Here is a 14,391-nt window from a genome sequence, read left to right on the forward strand (position 1 = left end):
TTATAACTTTACTCAGAACAAACTTGGCATTCACTGGTTGGGTTTTTATTGACGGTCAAGCTGTAGATCCTGGCTACACAGGAGTTGCAGCGGTGGGAACTAGAGGTGGGAATAGTCCTGTCCTTTTCAAATGACTGAGGTAAATGGGTTCCTTGCCCCTAGCAACTATCGTATTATATACCTAAATTAAATATACACAAATTCTATAAAATCCATATTTTTGAATACTTTTGTGTAAAATTTAACCGTTTATACAGGTGTGTTGTATAATTTATTGCCTATTCATTATTATTTTTTCATTTTTATCGGATAATTTGCATTGCATATTTTATATTTTTTTAAACATGTACGAGTACGATTCGTTTCGTTAAATAAGTAGGTACCGTGTTGATGGGATGGGCTGAATTTAAATTCAATTTATTGCAAATAATATTAACTATGACTTATGACAGGGGTGGCCAAGCGGTCGATCACGACTATTAGTCCAGTCGATCGTGGCAAGGCATTATACTATTACTACATGATTGTGTACTAAACTATGCTGTTTCATATAAGATTTCAAGTAGTATGTAAGTGGTAGATCGCCCAGGGTTTCTTTAGTAAATAGTAGATCTTATGTTTAATCAAGTTGGCCACCCCTGACTTATGGAATGCAGTCTAGGATGGTACATCATGGCCCTGTAATAAGTTTAAGCCAAATGAAGTCCACTGCTGGACAAAAGCCTTCCAAGGTTTTCTATAATGAACGGTCCTGCGATGCTCGTATCAAGGTTCTTCCCGCGACGAAAGATCGTCGGTCCACCTAGTAGGCCTGGAACCTGGAAAGGGATTAACGCCGTATGCTCTTTCGTCGCGAGGCAGAGGCGTTTACGTTACGAATTATGCGGATAAGTGTGCGTTGCAGTCCGGAGTTTCATACAAAGAATACTGACCGCCTCGAGGTGATACGGTTACGATTCCTTTCCGGGTGGATAAGGTGTCCTTAATTTCGAACTCCTCCTATGTTCTTCTGATTAATTTCGTTGCGGGTCCAATGACAGTTTAACTTTCCCCCGGGACAAACTTGACCTTCATTGGTTGGGTTTTTGTGGCGGTCAAGCTGTAGATCCTGGCTACACAGGAGTTGCAGCGGTGGGATCGAGATGTAGGAATAGTCCTGTAAGTGTCCTATAAAAAGAATGCAGACTCTCCCAAAAACAGCGGATTATTATAAAAACGTTTTGTACAATATATTTATTTATTTCTTTATCTTGTTTTTCTTCATTCCCGACACCTTAGGAGCTCGGTACTTGTACATGAAGGTCTCGTCAGTAGGCACCACGTCTGCTTGCGTACTTGGGTTGTCTTGAGGGAACATCTGAAAGGGTTTGGAAACGTTAGAGTAGGCGCACACCGTTGATTTTTCGTCAGCCGATAGTTTAGTCGGGCAGTTGATCAGTATGGGCATGGGAGTGCGCACACTACGCCGATTCGATTTGGCCGATTCTCCATACAATTTAAAATCGGGCACAACTATCGGCCAACTAAAAATCAACGGTGTGCGCCTACTCTTAGAGAACTGTCGTTAAAAATTTATTTAATTTCTGCAAATAGGTTTTAGTTTTTGCAATTCACGAAGGCGAGTGAGCTTTACATGTGTGGTGGTGGCTCGCTACTGTTCGTTTTTCAAAAGTTATGATAGACATAACACTATCGTTAAGTGCATGTACACGTACTAGGGATGTTATGGATATGTAGTTTCGGTTATGGATACGGTTACGGATATAGGAATAATATTATACCGGTTTCGGTTACGGTTACGGATATCTGTGCTTTAGAATGTAATTTGCAATAGTTGTCCAACACGGTTAATTCATGGCCGCACCACTTTACATCGAATAAAAATGTATACTACACTTGCGAGCAAAAGTATGGAATCACTTACATGAAGTTGTTTCCACGCGATCTTGTGTACAAACCAATTTGTTAATAACAAAAAAAGTAGCACCATTTTAAAGATTAAACTTTTAACTTTAAATTGATACTAAATTCATTTAAATCACACCAGTATTTAAAAAGATATCCCGGCTGATGTAAAGAAGTAAGGAAAAAGACATGTATCAACTGTTTGATACGTCGCGAGTTGCGGCCTATTTACCCCCCATAAAAGCAAGTGTTTTCGGATTTTTGCTTTCACACGTTGATCCATACACATCTCCGCTTATTTTGACACTTTACCTGGGATTCTACACCTTCAGAAGCAGCACAAATCGTTGCACTATTGCAAGAAGGGCTCAGCCAGAGGGCTGTCGCACGTCAGCTCCACATAAGCCAGTCCTGGGTTTCGAAAGTTTTAAGACGCTTTCGGGAGACTGGTGGCTTTAACCCGAGACCAAGTTCTGAACATTGCCGGTGCACATCGCAGAGGGAAAACCGTTTTTTCATGTCAACTTCTCTACGAAATCGTCATTTGACTGGTATCGACGTCCAGCAAGAGCTCAGAAATGTTCGTAGGATAGCTGTTAGCGAGTGGACAGTTCGTCTAAGATATACTGCACAAATCGCTCCCCAGGCCGTCTATAGACCCGACCTCTTCGACTGCTGCACTGCAAAAACAGTCTGCATTCATCGGAGAACAAAACTCGCCTCCATTACTCGCCTTCCGAGTGCGAGCTAATTGAAAGCGTGCTTGTCGGCGACCTGCCGTCAGTTTCCAGCCTGTGGCAGGCCTTTTTGGAGTCAAATTTTATTGCTCATATCTTAGACGAACTGTCCACTCGCTAACAGCTATCCTACGAACATTTCTGAGCTCTTGCTGGACGTCGATACCAGTCAAATGACGATTTCGTAGAGAAGTTGACATGAAAAAACGGTTTTCCCTCTGCGATGTGCACCGACAATGTTCAGAACTTGGTCTCGGGATAAAGCCACCAGTCTCCCGAAAGCGTCTTAAAACTTTCGAAACCCAGGACTGGCTTATGTGGAGCTGACGTGCGACAGCCCTCTGGCTGAGCCCTTCTTGCAATAGTGCAACGATTTGTGCTGCTTCTGAAGGTGTAGAATCCCAGGTAAAGTGTCAAAATAAGCGGAGATGTGTATGGATCAACGTGTGAAAGCAAAAATCCGAAAACACTTGCTTTTATGGGGGGTAAATAGGCCGCAACTCGCGACGTATCAAACAGTTGATACATGTCTTTTTCCTTACTTCTTTACATCAGCCGGGATATCTTTTTAAATACTGGTGTGATTTAAATGAATTTGGTATCAATTTAAAGTTAAAAGTTTAATCTTTAAAATGGTGCTAGTTTTTTAGTTACTAACAAATTCCTTAGTACACAAGATCGCGTGGAAACAACTTCATGTAAGTGATTCCATACTTTTGCTCGCGAGTGTAGATGGCATTATAAAGGTAAATGAGGCTGTTATGCCTTTACATTTATAATGCTATACAAAAAACCATTTTAACTGCCTACATCCGAAACTATCCGAAACTTTTGAATCGGTTACGGTTACGGTTACGGATATTTTTTATTTCGGATATCCGAAAGTTTCTGTTACGGATATCCATAACATCCCTGAACGTACACACAAGTAAAGCTCACTCGTCTTCGTGAGTTGCAAGAACTATTTAAAAAATGCAGCGTTCGCTTTGACGTTCCCCTACAAGGTGGACCGACTACCTCATAGAGGTAGCAGGAAGGCGCTGGATGCAGGTTACCAACCGAGCGATGTGGAAATCATTATTATTTTTATTTATTTTTTATCCACAACGAGGAAGCTCTTGACCTGTATCTCACTTGATGGTAAGTGACGATCAGGCCGAAGGTGGAAGCGAGCTTCACCCGGAATCCTCAACCACGGAGGAACTGGCTATCTGACCTCTAACTGCCGGAACACAATAATGGTGTTAACATTGTTGTTATGGCGACAGACTTAGGTAAGATGGTGGTAGCTGGCCAGGCGGACTTAGAAGCTCTATCACCAACCAAACCGAACAGAATAATCTGCCACCACTGGGAATCGAACCCGGGACCTCTGCGTCTGAAGCAGGTGGTCTTACCACTAGACCACAAAGGCTGAAATGATGATGATGAAGTTAGTATGGATTCTTACGTCATGGTAATGTTCTGTGGTGGAAGAGTATTTACGGTCATCAACGCCGTGCAGTGGCAGCCTGGTGGACTTCTCGGAGAAGTCCTCGCCCATGCTCTTGATGATGGAGTGAATGATTTTGCTGAAAAGTTTACATTTATAAATAAAAAGTTATTTTTAATAACGCCATTTGTTGCGGCGCTTCTTCTCAGCACTTGTCAAATGTTGGTCTCGAAGCGCTGGTAGGGTAAAAAGATTATGAGACATGTAGAGGCTCCTTAAGAGCAAAATATTTGACGATTTGTAAGTACTATTTATTAGTCTATTCTATAGAAATAAATAAATTTTGACTTTGACTTTAATATTTCGAGATAGGCAGCGGAGAACGGGACTATTCCCACCCCTTGTCCCCACCGCTGCAACTCCTGTGTAGCCAGGATCTACAGCTTGACCGCCAATAACCCAACCAGTGAAGGCCAAGTTTGTTCCGGGGGGAAAGTTAAACTGTCATTGGACCCGCAACGAAATTAATCAGAAGAACATAGGAGTTCGAAGTTAAGTTTCCACTTCTCACCTTCCCACTAGGTAGCGGAGACTTGAATGCAGAGCTCCAGAGGCAATATGTTCCAAAAAGTTTGTTTTCGAATTGCTCACAAAACGTAGATATACTTTGAAAATGATTAAGATTCTAGAAGACTTGCAGACAAAGGTTTCTGTACTATTGTAAAGCCTGGTCCGTGAGCACGTAGAATCCCGTCCTATGACCCCAAACTACCCATCCTTATCGCTCGTAATTGTATTGCTGTCACGACTGTGCGACGCGCGCCCGCAGTGAGTATGCGAGCGCGACAGCAACCTAATTACGTGCGAGCGACAAGGATGGGCAGCTTGGGGTCATTGGACGGGATTCTACGTGCTCACGGACCAGGCTTTAGAGAGTTAACTCAATCAGTGCCTGAGGTATGGGACCGGCACGGGAGGGTGTTTTTATAACGTCAAACGTCAGCGAGACTTCAGATCTTATTTATGCTTTGTCATAATCGTTCGTTCGTTCGTTCGTTTCAGCCGAAAGACGTCCACTGCTGGACAAAGGCCTCCCCCAACGATTTCCATAACGACCGGTCCTGCGCCGCCCGCATCCAGGCGCCTCCCGCGACCTTCGCCAGATCGTCGGTCCACATGTTTGTCATAATGCTTTGTCATAATACCTAAGTCAATGTCACCTTTCCCTACCTCAGGCATGGCCGCTTCCATACGTCTTCAGGCATGACTGAGTTAAGAGCTAGATCTATCAAACCAGACTTACCCCGCAAACTCGAATCCCAGGTCCCTGAACATATTCCGCTCCTGCAGAGTCAGAGAGCTGGTCAGGAGATGGTAGGAGTCCAGCTTCTCCACCGGGCTCCTGTTGTCCTCCTCCCCCTGTCTCCCAGGGTTGTGGAGATGGTGGATATAGTCTTGGATGTGGTTGGAGCCAAAGTGGGAATCCACAGGGAGGTTGATGAAGGGACTCCGGACGGATCTGTGGGGAGAAAAGGGATATACAGGGTGTTTAAATCGTTGGCATCCTCTTCGTTTCAGCCAAACGACATCCTCTTAAAATTAAATTAAGGCTCATGATACATAGTAGGTACATTTTCCGAAAGAGTAACAGGGTTACTTAAAAATCCCATCCAGTCGCACCATTATTCGATAGGGCATCTGTTTAATATTATATTTGTCCCAATGAATCACACTGCTACCAGTAGCAATGCTATACCAACCAGTTACACTGGTTTTTTATGTATAACAAGGCAGGTATTTGACCACAATCGCACCTGGTGTTAAGTGGGATGCAGTTTAGGATTGTAACTACATTATTCTGCCCTTACTCGTTAGGACTTCTTTCTTTTCTCTCCTGAGTTATGATACTAATCGCACCCTGTGACATGTCATGTCAGGGCCTCAAAAATAATCCTAGATACGCCAATAATAAAATAAATAATAAATATCCTTGGACATTTTACACTACGTGTAGTCCCAAACCAAGCAAAGCTTGTACTGTGCCAACAACTGTACTGGCCAATGGACGTCCTTATAATGAAGAAGGTCTTCTTCTCAGTCAGTACACTCTTGTCAGAGTGGTCGTGGTCATCATTGTGAATCACGATGAGTGATGTTTCTCGCAATACGGGCCATTCCTCGCGGACTGCAGCTTTCCGGGCACTTTCGCTAACCGAACACTTAGCTGAGTTGCATCGCTTTTAACTTTGACCGTAACTATAACGATAACTGGTGCTTTTTGTATGGCGTTTGACAGATTTTTGACGTTTGTCAAAGTTAAAGTAAGATGGTGCAAACCAAACTTGATTTGCTCCGATGAAGAAAGTAGCTTACCTCAATCCGTCAGAAACAGTGGTCTCTTGATCTTCCTTGGGTCGGTACATATTCTCAATTTTCTCAGTCATCTTATTGTTGTAATGGTAAAGAGTTTGGAGACCAACTTCTTCGAGATATGCTTTGAGTTCTTCCTTCTAAAAAAAAGACTTCTTCTACATCATCATTTCAGCCATGAACACTGCTGAACATAGGCCTCCCTCAATGATTTTCAGATGGGCCGTGATGATATGAAAAGTGCCCACTTCTTCTTCTTATCGTGTCGACAACAAACCTACACAGTGTCGGCCCAAAACTCTGCTACAAGAGTGGCGTCTGTCAGTAGCATTTATTAAATCTTCCTGCGTATGGTTAGTGACCATTGACACATTCATTAATTTAATAAATCATAAATAATGAATGTGTAAGAGGTCACTATAGTTTATTATTGAGTAGTTCTACTGCACCTTATCGTTCAATATCTTCAGATAGTCAGGGGTCCTTCGGAATCTCTGTAGGACAGATTTCAAATCTTCTCCGTACAACTTCATGGCTTCGTCTTCGATGTCGTATTTTCGGCATTTTACTTGGCTGAATATTACTAATAAAGATTTGAAACATTATAATTCTTACTTACTAAACTCCATGCTAATATTAAGTTTGCCTTTGTCACTCACTCTCAGTCTCTCTCAGGACTGTAATCAACTGCACAGAGCCCATTTTGATTATGTTTAGTGTAAAATACTGCTCATCATCATCATCAGCCTATCACAGTTCGTTGGACACAGACCACAGTTCACTATTGGTTATTGGATTCTCTAAAACACTGAAGATCCATCCGACCAATTTCGGCCATGGCGACCTCTCCGACTCCTAGCTGTCTTGGCGGCGCTGGTGTGCCCGAAGATCTTCGCAGCAAACCCCCTCGCACCCCCCTAAAACACTATGTTACTTACAGTCCTCTTTTTACCTCGTGGCAGTCTATTGCTTTGCTACTTCTATTTGTTAAGTATTTGGGCTATATTAATTTATTTATCTCCCAACTTATTTCCTTATACTCTTTCCTCCAGAGAAATCAAGAACTTTATAGCCTACTAACTACTAGTAAATAGATGAAATAATTACTTACATAGAATCGAAAAACATATTTTTACAATGATTCTTCTTTTGTTCATCTTACTTCATGATCAAAACTTTAGCTAACACAATGGCTTACACAGCTACACCAAAATAAAACATTACTTTTAGTATTATTTTACCTATTACGATATATTTTTACTTTGCCATAAAAATGTAGTAAAACTCAGATTGTTTGAGTATAAAATAAACACAAAATGTTATTCAATCTTTACTTATCATCATAAATCCCGCGTTTCCCAATAAATGGTATAGGTGTTCTTCCTTGGAATGAACTACCCCCTGCTCTATCTCTAGATTTATGGTATTCTGGGATCCTAGCAACGTAGCTCGGTTTCTCATAAATTTTGTCATCATCGTTAAACTTCTTTTGCTTCCAACTGCTTCGTGAAGTCTTTCCATTATCCCTGGAATCTTCTCTAGCTTTCCCCCATTCTCTGCCCACTTTATCCCAGTCGTTGTCGACCTCATCTGTCACTTTCTTAGGCTTGCTCCAATCCTGTTTCTTCTTCTTAGGTTTAGGCTCTTCCCATTTTTTGGGCTCGTCCCATTTCTTAGGCTCATCCCAATTCTTATTCTCATCCCATTTATTGACAGCTTTCTTTTTCACGCTAACCTTTTTCGGCTCATCTTCAAACCTATCTTTTTTCTTTTTGTCCCAGTCTATTTCGCGGCTGTCCCACAAGTCCTTCTGTTTCCTAGATCCTCTTTTCTTCTTGCCCATCTTTTTAGACTGTACCGGTTCGTCCCAAACGCTTTTCTTAGTAATGTCATCCTTGTCAGCAATTTTCTTCCAGTTATCGGATACTTTCATTTCGACTATATCATCCCAAGCGTTGTCTTTAGGCTTTTTCTTGACAGGTGCATCCCAGGAATCAAACTTGGATTTTTCCTCACTTTTAGTCTTATCGTCATCTTTTTTCCAATCGAAATTCCATACATCTTTAGTGGTTTTCTCTTTCTGTCTATCACTTTTGACTTTGAAACGTTTTGTTACTGGGTTTATATTATCTTCTAAATTAGAAAACGAATCCCCTTTACCGTCTACTTCTTTCTTATTCTCTCCTGATTCTTCTAAGTGTGGTTTGAATGGTGTGACCTGCTCTTCGATGGATTGTGGATAGTTCTTAGTTTCTCCGTGGGGCTCTTCATCTTTTGGGCTGGGGGTGTCTTTTTCTTCATTGGAATCTGTGACAAGATAATTAATTTAATGGAGAAAGGTTCTGTGTGCGAATATTACAAAAACTAGCTCAAAAGTAAATTTAGAATTTGAATTCTAAGCTATCTAAGCTTGAGCTTAGTTTCGTGCGTGTGCGTGAGGCTTCAATATTTTTAACATTATTTTAGAATGGGATGTGATAAAATAACTTAGTATTATCACTTGACTAGACTCAAAATTACACAAACGCAAGTAAAATCATGACTCGGCTAAAGCCGATTAATAAAATTATTTAATAAGTTAAACTTCACAATATCGTGGCACATCTGTTATAACAAAAATGGCCATAACAACAATGTCAACAGCAAATTATGTTTCGGCAGTTGCAGATATTAAGATATGTAGTCAGTTTTTCCGTGGTTGAAGATTCCGGGTGTAGTTTCAATAGCTATTTATCATCACTTTCTATTAGGTGAGGAGATGCAGGCCAAGAAAGAGTACACCAAGATAAATAACTTGAAAAAATCGAACTGCCTAAGGCGGGAACCGAACCCAAGACCTTTCGCTTGCCGGGCGACTGCTCTTCCATCTGAGCTACTTAGACACTGGATGAACCCGTCGTTTTCAAGTGTCTTAGGCAGTTCGATTTTTTCAAGTAATTAATAATTTACAATTTAGTTTGAAGTGAAACTTAACGCTAAAAATTAATTAAGTTGTAATAAAATATACTCAGTACTTCTAGCATGAACAACTTTCGTCTTCGAATCGTTTGCGTATTCGATAAAATTCGATACTCAATCTTCGAATTAAACGATAACGTGACAATTTTGATACTCAAAATAAGTTTCGTGCAACCACATCTCATACTAAGTTCACTTTACGACACGTTCACAACGGCGCGCCGCTGTGGTAGTTTTCTTACTAAATCTTTTGATGGCGATTCGAGTACGCAAACGAATTGAAGTCGTAAGTTTTTCGTGCCAGCTGTACAGTTCAGCACAACTTGTTATGTATCATTATTACATTACCTACCTGTAACCCGGAACATAGCGTTTCTCCTGATGTCCAGATCGTTGCCAAACCCCATGTCACTGTGGCCGCTGCTGTCGTCATCACTCAAGCTGGACCTGTTTGAACAAGTTGTCATCATGGCCATTAATTGTTACTTATTTACTAAGTTTTTAGGTTTAAAATTAACGATATAAGTGCCCCACCAACTGCCACTTAAAAATGGCACTACTACCACTACTTTGTAAAGAGGCAGACAAAGGTGACTGACTTTCTACAGCCACTTCTTCTCAGCACCAGCCCATAAATATTGTCCCGAAGTGGTGGCAGGGCAAGCTATATTTGAGATGTGTATGCGCCCTGGAAAGGGCCTCAGTGAATATAAGTCACAATGTTTACTAGGTAGAAATGTACTACTGTTGTGGTCTCCTTCAGACGTTGACGTCGACGTAATATTATGACGTCGACGTAATATGACGTCGATGGAAACGACGTTCGTAAGCGCACACCGTTAATTTTTAGTTGGCCGATAGTTGTGCCCGATTTTAATTTGTATGAAGAATCGGCCAAATCGAATCGGCGTAGTGTGCGCACTCCCATACATGCCCATACTGATCAACAGCCCGACTAAACTATCGGCCGACGAAAAATCAACGGTGTGCGCTTACTCTAAAAATTGCAACTAGAGGTATAGTAGAACCTAGATGATCATTGTCATTACAATACCTATTTTTTAATACGATCTCTTTGTTGAATTGAATAAATTAATAAAATTGTTATTGTTTCATAACTCAACATCTGTTTTATTAAATAAATTGACGTTAAAGCATGTAGAAACAGCATTATTTGTACACATTACTTGTAGAGATGAGACGTATTTACTAGAACAGGTCCACACACTAGGTATTTTACAGTACTAAGTGGCACCTATTCCAATTTTTAAAATACTTGATCCACTTAGTATTTTTTAAATTACACGATTTCCGACCCTACCATCAAAGTAATAGAGGTTATTATTGCATAATACGTAGTCGTGTATTACACGCACCGCGTATTTCTCGCTAAGTATTTTTTAAATTACACGATTTCCGACCCTACCATCAAAGTAATAGAGGTTATTATTGCATAATCCGTAGTCGTGTATTACGTGCACCGCGTATTTCTCGCTAAGCTTATGTGCGAACGTAGAGATTCACTCCGTCTCTGTCTGACAAACAAATTTGAGCGCAGGCAGGTGTGAGATAGGAATAGGTGTTTGATGTATTACGTAATTTAAACTCTATTTGTACACAGGTAAGGTTTTGAATATTTTAATTTTTGTTCTCTCTCATCCAGCTCACTCCTTGTTGACTAGCCGGTAAAAAACCAGTTTTTATTCTTCCGACAGGTTTGTTTTGGTTTGTTGTCACGCGTCCGTGATAATTGCATAATTTGTATTGAAATAGTAATTTGATAATTAGATTAAATTGGAATAGTTTTCGAGTGTTGATTAGATAGAATTTAACTCCTGTTTCTGAGAAGTTACCCGCTAAAATACCGGTGGTGACAAAAGTTCCCAGAAATTTTTGGTAGTAGATGACCCATGGGGAGTTTTGTCACCAAGATTTTTTGTCTGTGTTTCTTTGTCAATTTGGGCGTGTTCCTTTACATGTATGGAGATTTGCTATTTTTGACATCAACGTTGATAAATTTAGCGATATCTGTGATATTTCTTTAATCTGTAAGCGTTTTGTGAGCGATGTGAAAAAATGTTGAAATGGAACACTCTCAGTTTGACATGAGCCGTCACACGTCCGATTTTTGAAGTGTTTATTTTTTATAGAAGAAACATTCTATTCTACAAGTTATTCAATTTCAAATTGCATTATTAATACTACGGTTGTATCTTTTCAAAGAAAATTGTATTTTAAAGTCATAATACGTGGATTAGTCCGCACTCCGCACTAGTCGCGTCAAGTATGGTAAATTACTACGTACTAAGTGGAACAGGTATTTGGATCACGTATTAATAAATACTTGGAATAGGTGCACCTAGTATCAAATTTACCTAGTATAACCCATCTCTAATTACTTGCATAATGTAATAAATGCACTAGAATGGGAAATGTGCACGATTGTTCAAATTATTCCTTGTAGTTACTGGTATTGGACATTATTAAATAATTTTAATAAAAACTTACCATTGTTTTAAAATTTGAAAATGCTACATGCATAGATAAAAATCTCTAAGTAGGAGTAACTATTTAAAGTTCTACCCTAAAATTATTCATCGTTTTAGCCAAACGACGTCCACTGATGGACAAAGGCATCCCCCAAGGTTTTGTGTACGTTACTCCAACTGGAAAGTAGCTCCTAGAGTGATAAGAGAAGAACGTATAATTAGTTCCCAACGTGGTGTAAATGTGCGCCGAATTAGAGATTTGTGCGTGCTTTCGTTTTGTTATAAAAACGGAAAAAACGATTCCTGCTGGAGTAACGTTGTTTTAGCAGGAAAATTCTAAACGAATGATCGCAAAGAGAAAAACTGAGCACGAGCAAATAGCTTATATTTTTTGTTCTAATGTGTGAGCTGAAAGTGTGAAAGTCAACTCATATCACTCTAAGAGCTACTTTCCAGCTGGAGTAACGTACACCAAGGATTTCCATAACGACCGGTGCTGTGCTGCCCGCATCCAGGTACTTCCTGCGACCATCACCAGATCGTCGCCCAAGCTATGTCTTCCGCCTCATGGTGGTCACTCAAGAAGACAAAAGACTTTGATCAGTGTGAGTTGTCAGTGAGGACATATGGCTCCGAAACGTAGCCTCCCACTATAAGCTTCATAAAGAAGCTCAACGTTGCACAGCGTGCAGCGTGCTATGGAAAGGGCCATGCTCGGTGTCTTTACGAGATCGAATCAGAAATGAGGAGATCCGTAAACGAACTAAAGTCGCTGACATAGCCTGACGGATTAGCAAGCTGAAGTGGCAATAGGCAGGGCTACCAATCGGGATATGGAAATCATTGATGGATGCCTATGTTTAGCAGTGGACGTCCTGTCCTGTGGCTGAAAATGATGATGATGAATAAAAACTTACATTATTATTTTGAAGTCTGATATACGAGTATTTATTAAATTCAATAAAAGCATCTCTAAATAGAAGTAGCTAAAATTCTACTCTAAAAAAGTAGGTATCTATAGGCTACAGGTGTGTTTGTGAACTAACGTTAATAATCGTATTTAGAGTAATTTTCCATTAGTAATTAAATACTATTTTGTTATTCAGTAAAACCACATGTGTTACTAACAGCCTAGTATAAATCATTACCTGTACCTACATACATATAAATTAAAAAGCAGACCAATTGTTAGAGAAATTGACTCTCTCTCTTGAACTTGAAATAAATTCATCATCATCATCATCATCAATTTGGTCATTGGTCGTTCACGCCCGTATTTACAAACATTACTATGAGGTCTCACAGTGCGCGTGGACGCACAGGGTGACACGCGAACCAATCACAGAGCTCTATTCAACGCTGTGCGTTTGATTTTCTGCTTCATTTAAGCAATCATCGTTTGTGAATATGGGCGTTAGTCTCCACTTCAAGAGCACGATTTCTAATTTCATCATCATCATCATTTCAGCCACAGGACGTCCTGCTGAACATAGGCCTCACCCAATGATTTCCACATCGCCCGGTTGGTAGCGGCCTGCATCCAGCGCTTTCCTGCTACCTATATGAGGTCTTCGGTCCCCCTTGTGGGTACGTCCCATGCTGCGTTTTCTTTGGCATCTCTAATTTACCAGAGGCAAAGGATTTGCCCTACATCATCAACAGCCCTTTACAGTCCACTGCTGGACTATGAGCCTCCTCCACTACTATAGTGGAGGAGGCTCATAGTCCAGCAGTGAGTGAGTGGAGTGAGTGAGTGGAGGGTTTTGCTTCACGCTTGGCAAGCGGGTTGGAGATCGCAGTTTAAAAGATTGATGTTTTTCAGGGAGTGCTGCTGCCCGTTCTCAGTTTGATGTGTGGTCCCTAAGTCGCTTCTTACGACACCCGCACGGGAAGAGTAGGGGTTGGTGACAAATGTATTCTACTATGCCGTCACCACACGGCTAGCCCATTTGCCCTACAAAACCTTTAAAATTTTATACTCACTCTCTTTTCAACTTCCTAATATATTGTTTCAGTACTTCAGGATTCTTGATCACGTGTATTCTCACTTCAGGGTCTTCAGGATTGTCAGTGATATCATTTTTCGACTTTTCATATTGATTTTCTTCATCATCATTTCTATTTAATGCTTGTATTATCCTTGACAACTGATCTCTATTTTGCTTCTCTTGGAAATCTGTGTTTTTTGTTCTGTATACTGTAGCTTCATTTTTTACTATTGTTGCTATAACTGGAAATAATTCATTTTCTTTTTAGTTTCTGTATGACTAAATAAATATTGGAACGCCTTCCTATGTATAAATTCCTATTTATTTTCATTTATTTATTTGATCACCACCATTCTGTATACATAAACGTAACAGGAAGGCGCTGGATGCAGGCCGCTACCAACCAGTCATTGTGGAAATCATTGGGGGAGGCCTATGTTCAGCAGTGGACGTCCTATAGCTGAAAATAATGATGATGATGAAAGAATGGAATATGGAAAAAAATAAGGAAA

At 40.4% G+C, this 14,391-nt stretch overlaps 2 protein-coding genes across 4 annotated transcripts; both read right to left on the reverse strand.

The window, feature by feature from the left end:
- Positions 1 to 1,087: 1,087 nt before the first annotated feature.
- Positions 1,088 to 7,724, reverse strand: LOC114357552 (uncharacterized). The gene is made up of 5 exons (XM_028311234.1): positions 6,894 to 7,724; positions 6,448 to 6,584; positions 5,378 to 5,593; positions 4,093 to 4,213; positions 1,088 to 1,357 (listed from the first exon to the last, which is right to left on the reverse strand). The coding sequence occupies exons 1-5, from the start codon at positions 6,975 to 6,977 to the stop codon at positions 1,238 to 1,240; spliced, it is 678 nt and encodes a 225-aa protein (XP_028167035.1). The 5' UTR covers positions 6,978 to 7,724; the 3' UTR covers positions 1,088 to 1,237.
- A 37-nt stretch (positions 7,725 to 7,761) lies between these two features.
- On the reverse strand, positions 7,762 to 14,179 carry LOC114357551 (midasin-like). 3 transcript variants are annotated; one of them, XM_028311231.1, is made up of 3 exons: positions 13,875 to 14,179; positions 9,755 to 9,849; positions 7,762 to 8,751 (listed from the first exon to the last, which is right to left on the reverse strand). In XM_028311231.1, the coding sequence occupies exons 2-3, from the start codon at positions 9,807 to 9,809 to the stop codon at positions 7,775 to 7,777; spliced, it is 1,032 nt and encodes a 343-aa protein (XP_028167032.1). In that variant the 5' UTR covers positions 9,810 to 9,849; positions 13,875 to 14,179; the 3' UTR covers positions 7,762 to 7,774. The 3 variants fall into 3 exon arrangements, with proteins under 3 accessions (XP_028167032.1, XP_028167034.1, XP_028167033.1); XM_028311233.1 differs by lacking the exon at positions 13,875 to 14,179 and adding an exon at positions 11,652 to 11,679; XM_028311232.1 differs by lacking the exon at positions 13,875 to 14,179 and adding an exon at positions 10,148 to 10,205.
- Positions 14,180 to 14,391: the final 212 nt, after the last annotated feature.

The sequence above is a fragment of the Ostrinia furnacalis genome, unplaced genomic scaffold (genome assembly GCF_004193835.3).
Source record: "Ostrinia furnacalis isolate ACB-3 unplaced genomic scaffold, ASM419383v2 OfSCF3220, whole genome shotgun sequence".
Classification (NCBI taxonomy): domain Eukaryota; kingdom Metazoa; phylum Arthropoda; class Insecta; order Lepidoptera; family Crambidae; genus Ostrinia; species Ostrinia furnacalis.

Bases quoted from the DNA above. Each gene is read 5' to 3' on its own strand.
- LOC114357552 (XM_028311234.1), bottom strand. From the start codon at position 6,977: ATGAAGTTGTACGGAGAAGATTTGAAATCTGTCCTACAGAGATTCCGA. The intron at 5,594-6,447 runs GTAAGCTACTTT...TTCTCCCCACAG, and splicing joins ACTGTTTCTGACGGATTGAG to ATCCGTCCGGAGTCCCTTCA. The intron at 1,358-4,092 runs GTAAGAATCCAT...AAACCCTTTCAG, and splicing joins CCACAGAACATTACCATGAC to ATGTTCCCTCAAGACAACCC.
- LOC114357551 (XM_028311231.1), bottom strand. From the start codon at position 9,809: ATGGGGTTTGGCAACGATCTGGACATCAGGAGAAACGCTATGTTCCGG. The intron at 8,752-9,754 runs GTAGGTAATGTA...ATCTTGTCACAG, and splicing joins CGCTATGTTCCGGGTTACAG to ATTCCAATGAAGAAAAAGAC.